The sequence below is a fragment of the Gavialis gangeticus genome, unplaced genomic scaffold (genome assembly GCF_001723915.1).
Source record: "Gavialis gangeticus isolate Ggan-Ray unplaced genomic scaffold, GavGan_comp1, whole genome shotgun sequence".
Classification (NCBI taxonomy): domain Eukaryota; kingdom Metazoa; phylum Chordata; order Crocodylia; family Gavialidae; genus Gavialis; species Gavialis gangeticus.
This window is the reverse complement of record NW_017729032.1, coordinates 42,602,609-42,623,008: the sequence shown is the minus strand read 5'-3', so window position 1 is coordinate 42,623,008 and position 20,400 is coordinate 42,602,609. Positions and strand designations below refer to the sequence as shown.

At 38.5% G+C, this 20,400-nt stretch overlaps 1 protein-coding gene across 6 annotated transcripts in view; it reads right to left on the bottom strand.

Moving 5' to 3' along the window:
* Window positions 1–226: 226 nt before the first annotated feature.
* The window catches only part of TNFRSF19 (TNF receptor superfamily member 19), a 113,576-nt gene continuing 93,402 nt past the window's right edge, over window positions 227–20,400 (bottom strand). For 3 of the 6 annotated variants that reach the window (XM_019524625.1, XM_019524628.1, XM_019524629.1), the window contains 4 exons: window positions 10,341–10,505; window positions 9,242–9,367; window positions 7,310–7,412; window positions 227–4,711 (listed from right to left, as the gene is read on the bottom strand). In XM_019524625.1, coding sequence (XP_019380170.1) covers window positions 4,318–4,711; window positions 7,310–7,412; window positions 9,242–9,367; window positions 10,341–10,505 — 788 coding nt within the window. In that variant the 3' untranslated portion in view covers window positions 227–4,317. The remainder of the gene's footprint in view (window positions 4,712–7,309; window positions 7,413–9,241; window positions 9,368–10,340; window positions 10,506–20,400) is intronic. The other 3 variants (XM_019524631.1, XM_019524627.1, XM_019524630.1) reach the window with 3 other exon arrangements.

The window sequence follows — 20,400 nt, the reverse complement described above, 5'->3', positions numbered from 1 at the left end:
CTGTAACTTCAGGGATGATGTTATATTACTGTCTCTTTAACCTCTCACAGTTTGAAGGCACAATAATTCCAACTTTGACAATGTGGAGCCAGATCACCACATTGTTTGAATATAGCACATCTAACCCAAATCAATGGGGAATTCTGCTTAAAAAATGTTGTCCCAGTGTCACCCATCTTTATACAGAGTATTGGTAATATTAAGAATTTGAGACCAATTAACCAAGAACAATTCATGTAACAGTTTATTCACAAATAAAAAAAGTATTACAAAACAATTTACATGGTTGTAATTTACAGATTTAAAAAGTATGTCAAATCGCACTGGTGGTATTTGTTTTCTATTGGCATGTACAACATTGCTTGGCACAAGCAATATAAATGCGATCAATCTGCTTAAATTAAGAAAAACTATGTTAAAAAAATATATACATAATATACAAATACTTGTAAAAATCGCTATTCTGCATCTTGAATTCTTTTTAAAATTTGCTCTCACTCATGTACAGGAATTTTATATATACACCATAGTTTCTTGCATACCTCGTGTCCCCAAATAAAACACACACCTTATTGTGGCAAGGCAGAATATAAAAAAAGCTACTGATAATTCATTAGCAGCTGTGAAAAGGTTAACATAGGATACTGCCTCTGCTGGCTTGCTGTCCCAGAGAGGAGCAGTAACTATTTTGCAGCGTAGCCTGGACATGAGTACACAAAATGCTGACTGTGCAGTAGTCGAATAATACTGTGCAGTAGCGTGTTACCGGACGGACTGTGCTAATACGCTACTGCACCATAGTGTGACTTGAAAGATGTTCATTGGTGATACTGTATGGTAACTCTGGTTACTGTGCACTTATTTAGTACTTGCTAATACAAGTACTAAAAATGTGCATTAATGGCTGCACAGTAGCATCTCATGTAGACACGCCCCTGTCCATGTTTCTAGTTCAGCAAAGAAGATCAGCTTCTCCACTTAAAGCACGCACCCCAATTTCGGAGGACTGCTTTTTGGGCAAAAGGTGTGTGCATATGGTGTATGAGTAAATATAGTAGTTGCTGGACAAAAATGATCATACAAAGTGAAAATTCCAATGGGAAACATACTTACTGGTGACAGATACTGGCAAAAAGTTTTGGATCATACCATTTCATGGTATTCCTGACAGTTAAAATTTTAATCTCCATATGTACTCTAGCAATATTTTGCAATATACCGAAATGCATATTGGATTTTGCTATTTAGAAAGCATATACAAAAACACCAAACATTTCTTCAAGTAAAAAATGTTGGAAAATAATATTTTGACATGTTTATCTAATGTAAAAAGGATGTGAAAATTAATTTTGCCTGAACTGCATATGTCTTTCAAAGTATTTAACAACTGAACACAAGCATGACTGTTTATTTAGTACAATAATAAGTCAAGGAGTCAATAGTAGCATTTAATATTCAGAGGAAATTTCTTCACTAACCTTGGGCCATATCATGCAAGTGTTATTCATGATGAGTAGCAGTTACTTGAACAACAGGTTCCACTGTTTTTTGGCAAAGCATCTTGTCATCTTTGCTTTCAGTATTGCATTTACTTATTCTTTTACAGGCCCAAAATTCTGCCTGATATGTCACCAGCAGAAGCATCTTTCCTTTAAGGAAAGAGAATGTTATATTAGTTGTGCAAACTGTTGTACAATTCATTTACAACAAGGAAGAAAATGTACCACGTATTTGCATCATTTTGCTGATAATTTGTATTTTGCTAAGAGCATACTGAATGCTTTATAAGAATTCACAATTTCAGAGCTAGATCCTGCCTAATGTAACACTTAATGGAGTTCATTGGGACTCCTCCCAGTAGGAAAAAATAGTACCTCTGATAGAAGGTTTTTATAGAATAAATGCCAGTATAAGATGCAATGTAAGTTATAGATAAGAAATTACAGAGAAAAGTGTCAGAGTTGCGGCCATAAGATAATAAGCTTACTCAGTTTGGGTATCCGTGTAATTTTGTGGTTCAGGTGAATGGTATTTTTAAACAACTGCTGTCAACTCACTTTTGTGTGTAGTGAGGAAGGTAGAAAATTTCAGGAGATACTTACAGGAGGTGTTGGCATTGATGAAAAAAAAGTCTGTGTAGAATAAAAGGATTAGGTCACCATGGGTGCATACACATGTACTAGATTTCTGGCAGTTAAGTAACTTAACTTTTTTAAGTTGATTTAACTGTCAGAGCATACACATATATGTGGAGCACAGTCCTCTTAAATGCGGCACAAGGTAATATACCTCCAAGGTGTATTATCTTGAGTCGCATTAGTTAAGTTGACTTAAAGTTGACTTAAATGTGTGTGTATGCAAAGTTGATTTAACTCAGCCAGGGGCTACTGCAGGGTAGGGCTCACAAGACTGCTACCATTATGTCAAAGAACTGTATGTGTGTATCCCCGATGTGACTTAAGTCAGCTTAGTCAAGTCAACTTAGTTAAGTCACCTTATTTTAAATTGACTTAGATGTGTATACATGCCCTATGATGTATTGTAGACTAACCCTTAAAAACTGTCCCCTGTTGGCAACCTTTCAGTGACTTTCAGCTGTGTGAATGCTTCATGCTGTATCTGCTGTAATTTGATATTGACATGAGAGTTCATTATTTCAATGTTATTATTTCAACATTTAGAGTCATATAATATAGCTACAAGTCCAATGTGCTGTCTACACCAAAGCTACATCTAAATTAAGGCTAATCTGGCATAAGAAAATGGTGATTTTTAAGGGACTTCAAAAATACATATTATTGGGGCATGCAAATTCCTTGATTCATTAAAGCAGCTTTTTAGCTAATGTGTAATACAATACAAGCTTCCGTTTGCTGATGCATGATCCTTACGTAAATAGAATTGTTTGTTTTTTAACCCTTACATAAATAAAAATGTGAGTTAAGATTACAGCCAGCCAGGAAAAAAACCTAATGCAAACTTAAATTTGCAAGCAGAATAACTGGCAAATTTTTGTCCCACACCATCTGACATCTGTAGCTATGTTTAACAGATCAGTCTAAACACGCTAATGTAATTCTATTTCTTATAGTATTTATACATAGCTGCCAGCTCAATCCATTACGTTTTTCAAACACCCATGAAGAACAGAAGATTGTTGTTTAGAAGAGCTGCAAAATATCATGAATCCACCTTCAGTCTTCTCTCCAATTGCTCCTCGAAGTTTCAACTTACAGCTGTTATGGCTCAGATGCAACTGCCTGAAAGGTCTAAAATGCTGCCAATTTATTTCAGCTGTTTTTGAAACTAGGAAACATTGAGGACCAGGCCACATTCTATTCACAAGCATTAGCAAAGAAAGAGGAGGATAGCATGCAGTTCTAGTGTCAGTAGAAATATTTGTGGCTTCCTAGAGAAAGTGATAAAAGAGTAGTTACACTCTTATAAATACCATATGAAATCCTTTATTTTATATAAAACACTGAAAACATCTAACTTAATTCACTCTCATACTATAAAAAAGAAAAAACCCTGAAATTGAACTTCTGTCTTAAATTCAGTCTTGTCTAAATTTAATTATGCATACACATAATTCCAAAATATATTCAAAATTGTTCATCTTATATGAATTGCCTTTAGTCAAATTAGCACTTATTTTACATTTTGGTAAAAAAGGCCCCAGGAAAACAATGAAGCCCTCTTTTGTTCTGTGCTGTACATCCACATACTGAAAAAGCAGTCTCTGCCCCAAAGTGCCAGCAGGCCCTGGGCTTTCTAAACACAAAACAGTATCTTTGTTAGTACAACATCTATTATTAGAAACAATAACAGATCAAAGGAGTTTACACTCTATGATGCTGTATGACCTTTCACACTGAAAACGATTTGCAAATGTCTATAATTAGACTTTCTTAAAATAAAGATGAACTTTACTAAGTGATAATCTAACATACAATGATAAAACAGAAATATATTCTGTTAAAATCTCTCTAGTAAGAGAACTTTACAATTGCATAAATAACCACATGACTGCTTTGTTATGGTGGAAACTATACTTTTCAAATACTCAAAATGGATTTAAAATATGACAGTCTGAAATGTCTATTTCTTCTGAGAACATATTCACTTTAGCAATGCTCAGACACAGCCCAAGGATGGACAGAACCTTGCCATCTTTTACAATTTGATTATTTTTTTCAGTGAGGCTGGTGGACACCTGCATCTGTACTCTTTGTCTTTCTCAGGGTTCTTAATGTGAGCAGATGGGTGTACCACAGATTTTGTTTCTTATTTACAGAAATGTATTTTACCTTTTTATCAGTCTATAGAAACATTAACAGTTCTGTCATGCCCTGTCATTGGCTGGTTTTCAGCAGCTGCTGAGTCCTGCATAAATGAAGCATCCATACATGTGCTATGTCTGGAACCTTCAATAGATTCTGCACACTTTTCAGAGTCAGATTCAGCTGAAATAAGTACATCACTTAGATCCTGCTCATTGTCTGAATCTATATCGACTGTGTTTTCAGCCTCTGGTTGGAAGGAATTTGCAGTTCCTCCAGTCAGTTCTGGGTAAGATTCACAGAAAGAGATACTATCACAAGAAGTAGGGTTTTTCATAAGAGGCCAAACATCTGACAGATCTCCACAGACAGTATGTGAAAGAGAACCAAGAAAGGCAGGAATCATTTCTCCAACAGAATTTGAAACCCTGCAATGAAATAAAAGGGACAGGTTCAAAATTTTGTCCAAAATGTCAGCTGTAGGTACTGAAATAAGAACAAGATTCTATTAAAATGTTACTCCAGAGATAGTATGTACAATCAAATATTGCTATGGCGACATATCTGCGGCATCACAGGTTTTGCCCATATATGTAGAGCATTACTACGGTGACATAGTGTCACGGGTAGACATGCCCAGCATCCCTCTACTTTAGACTTCACTGTGCAGCTAACCTTGCAAGTGGTATCTAACATGAAAAAAAATGCTTTTTCTCTCTCTCATAGTCAGCATACATAACATTAGAGTGGGGACAGGCATTGGACTCCGTTTCCCAGCTGCCCCTGTGCATGGCTGGGGCCGGTCTCCATGGAGCTGCAGCTGTGTGGGAAAGCTCAAGGCTGGGGTTGCCATGGATACCTGCCACAGTCGCGCTGGCAGCACGAGTGGCAGAGCAGGGCAGGGGGCTGGTCCAGAGCCAATGGGAACTTGTGATGGTGGCAGCTTGCTCTGGAGCCAGGGCAGAGCTGCTATCTGTAGCCTGCATGCTCTGGGCAGGGGCGAGCAGGCAGGGGATCACAGCTCTGCCCCTGCTCCAGACCACGAGGTCACCGCTGCAAGAAGCCAGGGCAGAGCTGTGATCCCCAGCTTATGTGCTCTTGCTCAGAGCGTGCAGGCTACAGATCGCAGTTCTGCCCTGGCTCTGGAACGAGTTGCCCCCATCACAAGTTCCTAGCAGCGTCAGAACAGTCCCCTGCACTGCTCTGCCATGTGTGTTGCCAGTGCAGCTGTGGCTGGTTTCCATGGCAACCCCAGCATTGAGATATCCCCCCACAGTTGTGGCTAGGGTCGCCATGGAGACCAGCCCCAGCCACATGGGCAGGGGCTCTTGGGAAATGGAGTCCAGCTACCAGCCGGATTGGCCATTTTGCTCACCCCTGCATTAGTGTCAGCTATTTTTTTTTAAGAATTTTATTTTTAGGAGGACTATTTTTATTTTGCCTGAGGCAGAAAGCAACTGGAAGCAGTTTCCAGGCAAATCATAATCTTCAATATTGTTAAGATATTTATCACCACAGTATCTAAATGCAAGAGTGTACTATAAATACCTTTACTGAGATCACAACACTGGCTGTGCTTTAGTATAATACATCATAGTAAGCAATGACAGAAAATAATGTATTCAAATGTTTACTATTTTAAAGAAATACCTGTAGTATTTTTAGAACCTATACCTAATATGCCTAATATATACTAAGGATACTAAGTTATTATACCTAGTATATACTAAGGATGTGCATAACCAAAACATATCCTGAATTAATGATCCTTACCCTAATATTTATAAAGCCCGATCCCAAAAATATTAAAATGCTTTCCCGGTTCCAGAATACACACAAAAAAACACTGAAACATCCTCACAGCTGGAGACCAGCAGCCAGAACACTGAACAACAGCTGAAGGAAAGATAAGTTTTGGCAAAGGGAATTGGGACAAACCCTAATTTGTATGGAAGTCACCATAAGATCTTTCATGTCTGCAAACAGTGGATGTGAGCTCTAGTTTTAAAGTCTAAACCAAAGACCCTGCACTAATTTTACGAAACTCATTTTGTTGATCTAAATAGAATGGAGGGGGTCGTGTCAACCTTGCTGACATCGAAACATATGCTTTCAGAAAGCTTAGTTTGTTTTTTTAATACATCTGATGCTTATACCACTAAGCTATATTGTATAAACAGCAGCTATTTGAAAGCCACATCTAAAATTTTAGCTACATTTGGCCACAAGAAGAAAACAGCTAGAAGCCAATTTGAGTTTAATATGGAAAATAATTGTGATTAAAAATCCAGCATTAAATGTACAGTTAGGAAATATTAGATAACATCAAAAGCTTTTTATTTTTACATACAGCATGGAATTTGTGATGCACGTCCCAATACTGTGTGTATATTCAACCAGACAAAATTGATTAGAAGTAAATAGCTAGCTTAGAACTGTGGGACACATCAACATCACATTTTCCAATAGAAGGCATTTATACCTAAATCAAAAAACGATCTCATAGAATCTCAAAAATACTAGACTTGCTCCTCCAATTCTGGGAATAATTTAAAGTTTGTGAACTTATATATAAAACCTTGAGTTCATGGAAGTTAAAAGTTATGCTGCTGGCTCCAATAACTCTGGTTCCCTGCAAGAACTCCATTCCAGGAAACCAGTAACTGGAATGAGATCACAAAAATCTTGCTAGCTCTGCAGCAAAGAGGGGAGGGCTATCAATTAGGACTGAGAGAGAGGAGGAACATTCATCTGTGTAGAAATGAAGACACTGTGTGAGGAAAGGTATAATTTTCTCTTACTAGTGCCCAATCTCAAGGCTTGAACAATGTAATTTTTTTATTCTGTGTGAAAATGCAGTGCTTATTTCACTTTAATATACATTTTTTATGAATCTGTAAAAAGATCTGCCAGCAATTCTAATCCTTTATTCAGCTGAATCAGAACTGGTGTATCCTGTATGAATATTAATATGACTACCATGCAAAAGAGTTTGTGTTTGATACAAGTCTAAGGAACCAAGTTACCTTTCATGAAGTGTAGTCTGTGAGTGGAAAGTGCAACTGTGACTGCTGTGCTCTATGCTACAGGCTTCATCACAGCACAGTGATGGAATCAAATGAACCGGCCCTGCAAAATAAAAATTTTATTTGAATAGAAGTAAAACATCCTCATTTATGTTATACCATAAGCTTAAGATTTTTATTCTTTCAAAGGCAGTTTATTCTTTTCCCAATTTTATATTAGACTATGGATTCATGGAGGTGTGATCTATCATGGTAAAATTGGTTCTTTTATTCTTTTAAAATAGTGTTACTTTAAAAAGCCCAAACCTTCAGGAAAATGAAAACATTTGTGCCCTGTTGAGCCATCACATAACATAAAAACCATCACATAACGCTCTTTTAATCTTTATAAGCTGATGCTTGCTTTCTATTGTCACATGTTTTAATGAGCAGTGAAGTACTTAGTGTTGCTGATATTAAAGTTTCATCCCTGGCACTGGAGTTGTCACCCTCTGAAAGTGAGCAGGCAGCTGACACATCAGAACATTCTCTCTCCCCAAATGTAGGCAAACATTGTATCATTTTCATGCACATTATATATTGCAAGACCAAAACAAGTAGAAACTTGGATTTTGTTAAGAAGTGAAGCATGGGGATTATCAGTTTGCCAATCAGACTTGTATGACACATGCCTGGTGAGGCGCAGCTAAGATTATTTGTAGAGTAACAAGGCAGGTGTATCGTGCTGGTGTATCGTGGGCTGGTGTATCGTGAGTAGTAATCATGTGCTGATGCAGGTCAGTTGTGGACACACATTATGTTTGCAGCACTACAAATGCCCCTGTACTGCTATAAACAGTGGGTGTACCAACACTCACATTGTTTGTGGCACTATAAAAATGTCACAAGTGTAACAAAAATGGTGCCAGAGCTACAGAAATGTTCCTGTTTGAAATGGAACGTTACTGTAGCACTATTTTGTAAGCCACGTAGTGCTATACAGTGTCTCAGACTACCAGCATCCCACAATGCTCTGTTTTCCTTCCCCCTCCCCCTCTGGGAAAGCAGTGAAGGGAGAGTAGCTGGCACCCTGACAGCCTTCCTAGGCATGGTGGGCTATCACAGCACCCTGCTGGGACTCTGCTGCCACAATAGTGAGGACCAGAGCTGCTGCTCCTTCCACAGGAACAGCAGCAAGACCTGGTGGCTCCTTGGTAGCAGCAGAAGGAACGGCTGCCACTGCAGGGGTGTCCGCAAGAGCTGGTGTCCCCATTGGCAGCAGTAGTGGCAATGAGAAAAACTGCAGATGAAGGAACAGTCCTCTCCCTGCTGGGATGCAATGGAAGCTATCAAATACAATCTCCAGCCACCCACAAGTCTGTCTCTGATAGCTGCTGCTGCAGGACAAGGACTAGGATCCAGTTGTGAAGCAGCGGCTGTCAATGACAGTCTGGCCTCTACCGCCCAACCAGCAGTCCCTTATAGCTGGAGAGCGCACCACGTGGTGATAATGTCTCTGTTCCGATATCTGTTTACTACATCTGAATAACTTGGAATGTGCAAGCATTGAATGTAGTTTGTGATTAGAAGCACTATGAAAATGCGTAAATTGAGGCATACAAATCACACACGTGTATTTATATCTCAAAGCATGAACTAAAACTCCTTTTTTTAATGAGGAGCAGAAAACAAACATGTATCTAAACACAAAAATTATTGAAGTAAGGAAACAACTGAAACAAAATAATAAGGAAAAGCTTGTCTAAACAGCTGCTTGGAAATTCTAGCCCTCTAAAGAGATGGCCATATTCTTATAACCCACATAAGAACAACCCCAGTTCTACCTTAGAAACCAAGCATAACAACTAAAGGGCTAGATAAATGCTTATGATTCCATGTGTTCATGCTGCTTGGACCCCTTGTTCTCCCAAAATTGCCTAAGACCTAACTTACCACATGTCTGTGATGGGTCTCTTTGGCATTGGCAACATGTTCTGCGATCATATTCATTAAGCCGTGGTCTGTCAAAACATGACAGTTCAGAACCATTGTAATGAATATCTTGTGATCTCATAGACCCTTTGAATAAAATGGGGGAAAAATGTATCAGTAAGAAATATCTTTTTGTACTCAGAGCTTCATTTCACATTCATAAGTTTCGGAGCTAGAAGTGACCATGATAATTTTGTGACCTGACTTCTTGCATAACAAATGATATTCTTGCATCAAGCCAAAGAAACTGTATTTTGAATAGAACCTCTTGAGAATACAACTGATCTAACAGTTAGTCTAATCTCAGTATTAAAAAAAACCCATAACCAAACCCTGTGACATATTTCTAATGTAACTTTTCCTGGCTTCAGCTGATGGAACGTACTTCTTTATCTTTGTTAATTAAATTAAATAGCCCTCTACCACCAGTAGTATTCATTTAATCTATGTACATAATAATCAAGACCAAGTCACCTCTCTTACCTAAGCTAGATGAACCAAACTCTTTAAAACTTCATTTGGGACATTTCCCCAGTCCTGAACAATTCTTATAGCTTTTCTATGAACCCTCTTCAATTTTTCAAGTCTAGTAGTCTCACCCATTCCATATACAGAGGCAATATCATCTTCCTTTTCCTACTTAGCATTTCCCTCTTTAGGGACTCATGTCATTAGGGGATTTTAACTAAGGATAACTTTTAAGATGTAAAGAAAATACAATGTTCTTATTTTAATTTAAATGAAGGGCAAGCAAATGTTAATTTAATTTTAAGATACCTGAAAGTTATGCTGAAGAACTGTTGACACAACTGCTAAGTACGAGAAACTCTGATTTGTCTTTCATTTATCTTATTAAATTATTAAGATAAAAATATTACTTTAAAGTAACAATTCTATCATTGCATCTCTTGTATTAGCTTAAGCAGGTTTACATTCACATTTTAATGCCCAATATTCCAATTGTGCAAAGAGATTGCCTTGGAGTAAGGTTATGCACAAATTAGTAATGTCTCCTACAATACTGTTGTTTCTAGATGAATATTATTAGTTGGAAACTTACAGCTTGGCTTTTTCTCCATAAATTGTCTCTTACAGTAGATAATACAAAGGATAAGAAGAGCTAAGAGGACTGTAGCCAGTGCACTACATATAACAGCTGCTAGAGCAGTGTCCCGAGGACTGGAAGCAGTTGATGGGATCTTCACAAGATTCACTTTAGTGGTACCTAAAACATATTTAAATACATGGTTAAGACATTGTCACTATTCTAGGGATATTAATTCAGGTAAATGGAAAATTCTGCAATATAACTAGAAATGGTCTTAGCAAAGAGAAAAAAGAACATTCTATCTTGCAATTTATACATACTTTTAAGACAGTTTATTCTCAAATACCTTAGTATAAACCACGTGGTATTAAATAGTATAGTGTACATAAAGTACAATGTGCTAAACAGATGTGGAATGAACTGTGACTACAAACACAGAAAACATTAGGTCTGTGCACATAGGGAAGTATTCGATTCAGATTTGGCCGATTTGGAGGACAGTGATTCGATTTGGAGATTTGAATCACTGTCCTGAATTGATGTGGCTGACTCAGCTTAGGAAGATTTGGCGCTAATTTGGAGAGATTCGGTGGTTTGGCTCAGCCGGGGGTAGGCAGGCACAGCCAGGGGTGTGGGATGTGGGCACAGCAGTGCTGGAGCAGGGGCTATGACTTTTCCCCCTTCTGCCTGGAGCAAGCTGCACCTGCATCCTGCCCTCCCTCCCGCCTTGGTTGGGCAAGCGGCAGCAGGGCAGAGCCCCCGCTCCCAGTGCTGTTGTGCCTGTCTCCCATGCCCCACCCTCCTCCCTGAGTAACATGACCCCCACCCCGGCTGTGATCCCCTCCCTCCCCAAGACCCCTTTCTTCCCCGCTCCCCCAACCCCAACAGACCTACCAGCTAGAAGCATCTGTCAGCTGTCTGTTTAGTTTATGGCCAAATCTCTGAATTGGGCATATCTTTTTCTGAAGCTTTTCCGAATCAATTCAGAGCTTTTACTTGGTCTCCCAATTTAATTCAGATTTGGAGATTCGGTTCCTGAATCAGGCTGAATCTCCTCCAGATCGAATCAGCTACTGAAGCTTTGCACAGCCCTAGAAAACATCTTAATTGTCAGTGAAGACTGAGCCAGGAACTTTATCACCAAAATACAGGCTAGGGACAAGGATTCAATACCAGTTCTTCAAATTTATGGAAAACTTACAGCACTGGAAAACATAGAGAGGAAGATGTGCAGGCATTCCAGTCCTCTGATTGGAGAACAACCAAATCACCCTAGAAGGGAGCTCTCTAGACAAAGGGTGACAGGGAGTTATTCCTTTCCTCTCTTGCCTTCATGGCTGGCAAGCTGTCTTCATCTGATGCCATGGTGGGGGTCAGGGGAAAGGTAGCTTCTGACCACCTGGGTAGGGACTGTGACCAGTCTCATACAGCCAACCAGTGCTGTGTTCAGCATGCAGCTGCTGCGGGGGTGGGGCATGCTGTCCACTCTCTTCCCATTCTTGCAGGCAAACCCAGCTGCTGTGCTGAGACCCTAACTGGTCCCAGAGCTGCAACCAGGGTTGTCAAACATGGCCCACAGCCTCTGGCAGTGGTGATGTGGCATGGGATGCGGCAACCCCTCACCCCTGCAGATGAATTGGGGCTGAGTTTACAGCCTTGGCTGCTGCCCTGGACTTGCCTATCACTGTCACCCTGGTTCTGTGTAAAGGGTGTGGGAGCAGAGGTTGCGGGGCTCAAACTGTCCCAGGAGATTTTGAGTCATGGAGGAATGTTCCCCTCCCTACCTACTCTTGCCAACTAACTGATGAGTGGGTCCTGGTGAGTGTGGGGAGAGACCCCAAAGGAAATACAGAGGTGTTAGAGTTAGTGGTAGAAAATTTTCTCTCTGGAGAAATTTTTGGTTGGAAATGCTATTATTTTTTTTTGTGGCACAGCTTGTTTTCTTCTATGAAAAGAACCTTTAATGCCTGTACACTTGTTTTTGTGAAGAAAGACATTTCTCTCAGCACAAATGTGACACCTATCAATTGCAACAGAGACTACTGGGCTGTGCAAAATTTTGATGGGTGTTTCATTTCGAAACTGTTTTGATGCATTTTAAGCTTGAAACAGCTAAATCAAAATGAAACAAAAGTCTCTGAAACAGCTTCTAAACAAAACGAGGTTCACTCAAAACGTTTTGAAAGTTTCAAAACATTTTGAGTTTTGAAGTTGGGCTTGCTGCAGTGTGGCCCCTGGATCTGCACGTGGGATGACAGCAGGCTCATGGCTGGGGCCTGCAGCAGCACCAGGCTTCCTGGTGCTCGGTACAGGCTATGCACAGCGCTGGTCCCAGCTGGCAGCGACAGCCTGATGTCATTCCACGCACAGATCTGGGGGCCCAGGCTCCCTGGGAAGAGTCTGGCACAGCACTGCAGCCCTCCCAGGGGTCACAGGCCCCCAGATCTGCACGCGGGGTGCCAGTAGGCTGCCGCTGCCAGCAAATAGTACAAGTTTTGCTTGTCAGAAGTTTGAGGTGCAGTTCTCCAGAAGCCCCTGCACCTATCTCCTTGAAACTTGGAAGGCTTCATGCCCTCAGAAGGAGCTATCGTCCCTACAATTTCCATCTGAATCAGGCAAGAAATGACAAAGTTAATAAGCATTTTCATGATTCCCCATTATTGCCTATGGGCAAAACAGCAAAAGGCATCCAAACAGCGAAACACTTTCGACAAAACGAAACAGAACAGTGCTTCGAAATGAAATGAAACAATGAAACGAAACACTGTCTCTTTAAAACAGTGAAATAGAAGTCAAAATGAAACGTTGCTGTTTTGCACACCCTACTGACTATTAGGTCTAAAGAGAAACTCTTTCCACTTGTTGAGAATTAAGTTCACAGGCAATCAAACTCCATTAGAAGCATTATTTGCCAGTGAGTTCCTACACATATCAGAGATGCAGGGACCAAACTAACAATGGGAATCTTTGCACTTTTGTATCTAGTATAAAAAAGTGTGTGTGTGTGTGTGTGTGTGTATATACACACACACACATATGTCTCTCAAAACTCACACCTACAGAGAAGCTGTTGGGGTGACAGGCCATGAATTTTGCATGTTTGTTGGTACTGTGTATTGAAACTTTTTCCATTTACTGAAATATTAGCTATAATTATGGCACAAGGCCTGCCTAGTGTTTGTTTTAGATGGTAGGATCTATGGCTCTGCTCTCTTGCAGAACTATATGGCTTGGAAGGGACCTTAAGGGTCATTTATTTCAACCCCTTGACCAGATGGTTGAGAATTTAGGCCTCCAGGTTGAATGTGACAAAGTTTTGAGTACTTTTCAAGATTCAAGAAAGAATGAGAACTTTAGATCTTGAGCTATTTTTATTCCTGTGCCTGACTGCATGGGTACACTCCCAATTACTTTACTAATCATAACTTAAATTTACAAATAAAGTTTAAGTATAAACATTTTATTAATCTTATAAATCAAGATTATTCAAAACCTCCATTCATCTGAAGTGACTCTACAGTACCTAGTTCATAGAGATCTCACAGTTCTTAGCAAGTACAGAAATAAAGTGATAGGTTTTTTCCGCAAATAATCTTGGGGAAAGAAAGAAAAAGAAAACCTCCATTAACCATTCAAAAGTGTGTATAGATATTTTTACATGAATAATCAAATTTGTGTTCCTGCTCATGACTATTGTCTATATGGCACTTTGAAGATGAAAAGTATTTTTCAAACAGCTGTAGTGAACAGTTCATTATGCTTCTATTATAATAATACTTATTTCTTCTCCAACAGAGAATAACTAAAAATGGATGAGTATCATATTTACAGTAAGAGGTGAGATATCAGCTTTTGTAGTACCATATATTCAACATAATTCAGGAGCAAATCTTCATAATCTCGTTCACATCTCAATCCTACACATTTACTACCCTCAATTCATCAAAGGACTGAAGCATGTGTTTAATTTTAAACCTACACTTAAACTTAAATTGACAGGATTTAAGTATATACTTATGGTTAACACACGATTAAGTCCTTTTCCAAATTGTCCAATAAGTCCAAAAAATGGAGAAGTCATCCTGTAGCGATATTTATGAAAAGATATATAATATCACATTATAAAAATAAACTAAAAAGACCCGGACAAAAATATTGTATTTAATTTTCAAAATTCTTAGTTTCAGTGTACTCAGGAAATAGTCAATGTTAAAGAAGAATTTTAGAGTATGTCCTGTACAGATTACTCAAAGTAAAACTAAATAAACGTCCTCCCTTGATTAATCAATAACTCTTTGCAGTCTCTTTGTACGCAGAGATGTGTTTCTGAACAGTGAATAAGCTTTTTGTTAATCCAGAATGGTTAAAGAGCAATATCTATGGTAATACTAAACATATGAATCCCAGCTGTAACACTAAAAGGTCTCCCAATAAACAAAAAAACCCATGAATTTTTCAGCCATTTTTTGCCAAGCAACAAGGTAGTGGACAAAAAGCAAAGAGACTTAATTTGTCATTTAATTCATATTTATTTTCACAGATTTTCTTCTAAGAACTATGATTTACTTGAATAACTACTTAATTTAATGGGATTTTTGTAGCAAATTAATCATTTGAAACCAGAATTTAGGACTTTACAATTGCATGTGCTTTTGATGGATATAATAATTACTATCAGCTCCCAGGATGTTAAGGTCAAGAACTCTATGCACATTTTTTGTTTAAGACAAGCAAAATCAGTGTTAACCAATAGGGATTTTAGTTAATAAAACCAACCTAATTAAACTCCAATTTAGGGACAGTTGCCATTTTGGGTAATATGGCATATATCCTAAAGATCTAGGTTGAGAACAAGAGCAGAAAATGAACTCAAACTTATCTCAGACAAAATGCCTAGATTATATGGCTGTATGATTGTGTATAAAAATAAAAAACACTTGCATGGCTATAAACATGCACAAAAGGTTTTGCACTACCTATTCATTCTATGTTTGGTTCAAGGCAATACTATAAACTGGATTAGAATTAATTTTTCAAAACGTTTAATAGATGTGCATACCAGACAAAAAAATGACCATACTGATAGTATATTTCAGTATTACTAATGGTTAATATCTTTGAAAAATTATTAATTCCAACTACATTTCTGAACTTTCACACACAGAGAAGACTGCATTTCCCCCTCATCTTTGAAGGGAGAAGTAAGAAACATTATTAAACAGGACCATCAGTGACTGTAGTAAATAAACACTGGAGAGATTGTCTCAACACTCGCAAAGGAGAGAGCTGAATGCCTGGATTTGATCCAAAAGTTCATCGTGTCAGACCACATTTTTCAAATACACACCAACTGCTGACTTTGAAGCTGATGCCCTGTACATTTTTTGAGCATACCAAGAATCCTTGAGGGGGGAGTAAGGGGGTAGATGGGGAAGGGGGATATAACAGATATGTTTGCTGTTATTCCTCACTTGGAAATCTCACATTTGTTTAAAAACAGATAACTAGAACTTTCTTTTTCAAGGTCACTCCTATTACAATGTCTATCTTTAAATAACTCTAATTGATAAATGTGATATTTAAAAATGAATTAAGATATTTTTAAAGCTAGGTATAAATAAAACTAACTAAGCTAAAATATGCTTATGAAAATATCTCCCTGTGGCACAGAGAATGTATAACTATTAATGTTTGTGTCACATAAACAGCATTGACTTGGGTTTTGCTTCTTGTAATTTGTTTTGCACCTTTTGAAATCAGAAGATGTTTAATATCCACCATTTTTTTAAGAACTGTCATTTTGCCCTACTTTGCTGCTGGGTTCTCATCTCCTGAGTCAAACTCATATCATGTTTGTCCAAGGGCCCTGTGAGACTGTCAGAGAGCAGGAAAAACTAATATTCTTCTATTTAATTTCTGAGTTTTGTGTTTGTGGTCAAATTCATTGGAGGGGGGAGTTCAGGGAATACGGATGTAATATTTTAGGATGTTTTCTGTTCAAACTAAAATATAAAATATAACCCCAGTGCCTGTGTCAATTTTTTTCTAAATGTATTCAAGGTGTCCAGTAACTCTTCCTTTGGAAAATCTTGCAATTTTATTTTATCTTTCTTGTGTTCTACTGTTAACACAAAGCATTTTTCATTAGTGTTTAGTTTAACTATTTAAAGTCCTAAATGTACTTACAGCAGGTTGCATATTTGCCATTTACATTTTTTGCAGCCACATTTTTTTCTTCCTGTGTTTTCTATTTTATGGCGTGATATTGTATACATCTTCTCTTTTTCACAGAAGTTTGTAATGCCCAGGGTAGGCAGTGCCTTTCTATGTCCATGCTTGTATTATCACATTTATACATTTTATGGACAGATTTGAATTTTATGTGATATGAACAGCACAACATGACACCATGAGAGAGGGGAAAAAAGTATATTTATCAAAATGTTTTCTTCACCATTTAATGATACTGGGTTATAAAACTTAGGTGTTTTTTTCCCCTTAAAACCCCCACTAACTTCACAAATATCAATCTAATCAATACACTACATACACAAGGATAGATAAGGCATCATTAAACCTAGATTAATGATTAATAGGACATAAATAGATTCAAAGTTGTTACAAAACTAAAGGCTAAAGATAAGGGCCTTCAGAAATAACTAATATTTATTCTGGTTAATAATAACATACACAGTTGCTACAGTCATAGTTGCAAATAAATTTTCTATTTTTTTGTTTTTTTTTTTAAAAAAAGGTCATTGGGCCCTATAGGAATTGTTTTCTGAGATGCATGTGTCTTTGAGATACATTTGGCTTCATGAGTATGTGCACTCCCAGTGCAATCAAACTGGACACTTTTAATCAGCAGTACTCTGCTGAATGGCATATGTGTAGGGAACCACTACAATTGTGGTGAGACAGGTTTTTATGACTTACTCGTGGCGTGCAGCTGATTTCATGGGCATTTTGTGGTGGCCCTGCCCCATGGCATTGACTGGCAGAGGGGCCCCAGTGGGGAGAGGAGGGACAAAGGGGCAGCTGCTATCTTGACTTCTGCCCTTCATGACACCCCACCAGCCAGCGCCTTCCCCTTGTGGATTTCACTGGGGAGCCAGCATTTTATTTTCATTGGGTTTTTTGTTGTTTATTTCACAGATTTCACAAGCAGTCCCAGATTTCAAAGCTTCTGTGAAAATATGAACTAAGTCGATTCCTATGTTTGTGTAGTCCTGCAAGTGCTCTTGTATCTCCAAGTGAGGACATAAAAGGAAATGACCACTTCAGGTAACCTTCTGCTCCTTCACCATCCATACTAAATTCTTCATTAGTGGGAAGGTAAGGTGGTTTGTGGATTATATGCATGAACAGAATATCTTGAAGACCCAAGGTTATATGGAAAAATAACCATTGGTTTTTATTTGATTGAGTGTAAACACATATATTCTAGTTTACATGATTATCAAACAGTATTCCCTTAGTTGATGAGAACTTGTAGTCCATTTAAATACAGTGAATGAAAAACTGTCTGCATTAACTCTGAAAATTTTGATGATGACATGGGCGGACTACACTGATGCCCTGCAAAGATCCCATTCCTCAGCTGAATCACTAAAGTGATGCTCCAGGGTAAAAAACAACAATTCTTTCTGAAGATGTTACGTTTGCCTAGTCGTCACTAGTCTTGATATATAAGGAACCTATATAAGGGATATATAAGGGATGATAAGCAGTTTATCCTCTTACCCTTTCCACGTAGCTTATAAAAAATGCTGGAGACAACCTGAATTGTTTAGTTCTGTCAATATAATATGAAAGTGCTATATGCATGTCCACCGCAGGCAGTTTCTGATTAAAGGCCTGGAAAACATGGCTTATGAGGAAAGGCTGAAATAACTAGGGTTACATAGACCTGAGAAAAGAAGACTGAGGGGGGATTAGAGAACAGCATTCAAATACTGACAGGTGTTTATAGAGAGACTGGAGATAGACAGTGGATGGATGAGCAGATGATAACCACTGATGATAACATTCTATAATCTTTGTTTCTATTAATCAGATACTTGTTTTTCCATCAGACAGTCTGCAACTAATTTGTACTCCTACTTACCTAAATAACTTTACACAATAGATACTATCTTTTTTAAATACAAATAGTTCACTCTAAAAGATGGCTGATGATTCCCAGTATCTGGGGGAACTATGGCCTTTTGTGTCATTTTTCTTCCCTCTCCCTCAAACCCTGAGATCTCTATTGATTCACTAATTTCAATTAAGAAAGAATCTTGTGTTGATCACATAGGGAGCTGGGATTTCCCAGCAAAAGGATCCAGTCAGCCAGTGGCATAATTATGGAGGGGTGACTGGGGCAACCGCAAGAGGTGCCAACTTTGGGGACAGAAAAAACAAAAAGGACTGCCACCACAGCCACAGAATCACCCCTGCATGTGGTAGCAACCCCAAGTGCACAACTACACCACTACATCTCTGCTGTCAGTGGTAACTAAATTGACTGGAGCTCTGAGTTATCTGGTCCCTCTTTCCTTCTCGGACTAAATTTGAATTACAAAACCAACTGGGCAAAATTAACTTTCAGGAAAATTTCTCTTGTCAGCTGACATTATTAGCTTAATGCTGACACTTTTTTTCATTCATCCAAACTTCTCTATTGCATGAATGTGCTCTGCAGCTAAACACAAAACATGCACAGGCTAAAATATTAAGAATTCTTTCCAAGCTAGTACAATCTCATTTCCAATAGCTAAGTGCAACTGGCTACTGGTAAGAGTACACTGAATGAAAAATCCATAATCAAATTAAGCTTTGGAAGCATTTGATTTATTAAAAGATAAAAGATACTGCAAGGAACAGTTGCATGACATTTAAGAAAGTCACTCCTGAGGTAAGAGGATACAGGAGAAAGAGGATACACACATCCAATTATTTTCAGATTTGCCTTGATAGGGATCTAAATAGGAGAATCAGCATGTAGATAAAACAGCTGTCATCATATGGTGGTTCACATTTCAGATACAGACAAAGGGTCAGATCTAATAAAGGACATAGTGCCTACAAGTTAGTACTCTTATCTTTTAGGCACCCTGACCCCCCAGATTGCAATTCAGGACTCTGTTTTAGGCCCTAGGCTTCTTATATAGTACATGGGAGAATTACATTCCTCAGAAAGGAAACCAATGCAGCCTCCATGCTGAGGCAAACATCAGTATGCCCAGCATGCAAATTGCTAGAGCTAACCCAGCAGGAGGGGAGCAAGTCTGAAATCTTTATCTGAAGTTGTGTTAGGGTCCTGAACCCTCTCCTGAATGCAGAAGTTTATGCCCCTTTTGTATTGAAGAACTTTCTTTTAAAAGCAGTGGCATATGCTACGTCTTGGGTTGTTTTTAAATGCCGAAGGTGATCTCAGAGGTCACGGCTACAACCTACAGATAAGGTTCTTTGCGTGAATCTGATATCTTTTATTAGACCAACTTAAATAGTTGGAAAACAATTATTAAGCAAGCTTTCGGGTTCAAAAACCCTTCGTCAGGCTAAGGTGATCTTTAAAAGGTTGGAGACCACCGTCTTAGACCCAGCAAACCATAATTTATTTTCTGAGCAATAGCACAGCTCCACAGGACGAGTAGAGTTCCCCCCCCACCTTGCACAAAATAATCTGTAGTTTACTAGTTAATGCATACTCCTGGATGGTGGGAGAGGTGGATTTGAATTCTTTGACTGTGGGAAAGGTAGAGAACCCAGACTTAACATCACTCACTACCTGCAGACCAAATTAGGCATTTCTGTTAGCGAGGGATTCACAATCTGAAACCCCTGTTTACATCCAAAGCTGTAGGTGAGCAGGACAAGATTGGGACTGCTTATGCTTAATGCATTTTGCATTAAAAAGTGATTGGATAAAATTCATAAACAGCATTGGATCAACAATCAAAATCAGAAACATCCTCCTTTCTTCATGGCCCTATTAGCCAGCTTTGGCTGATGCTCTCAGCCTATCAAAACCCACAGACTGGTTAGTAGGGTACCTTCCTTGTAAGTGGGAGATGTGGGTTCAAAA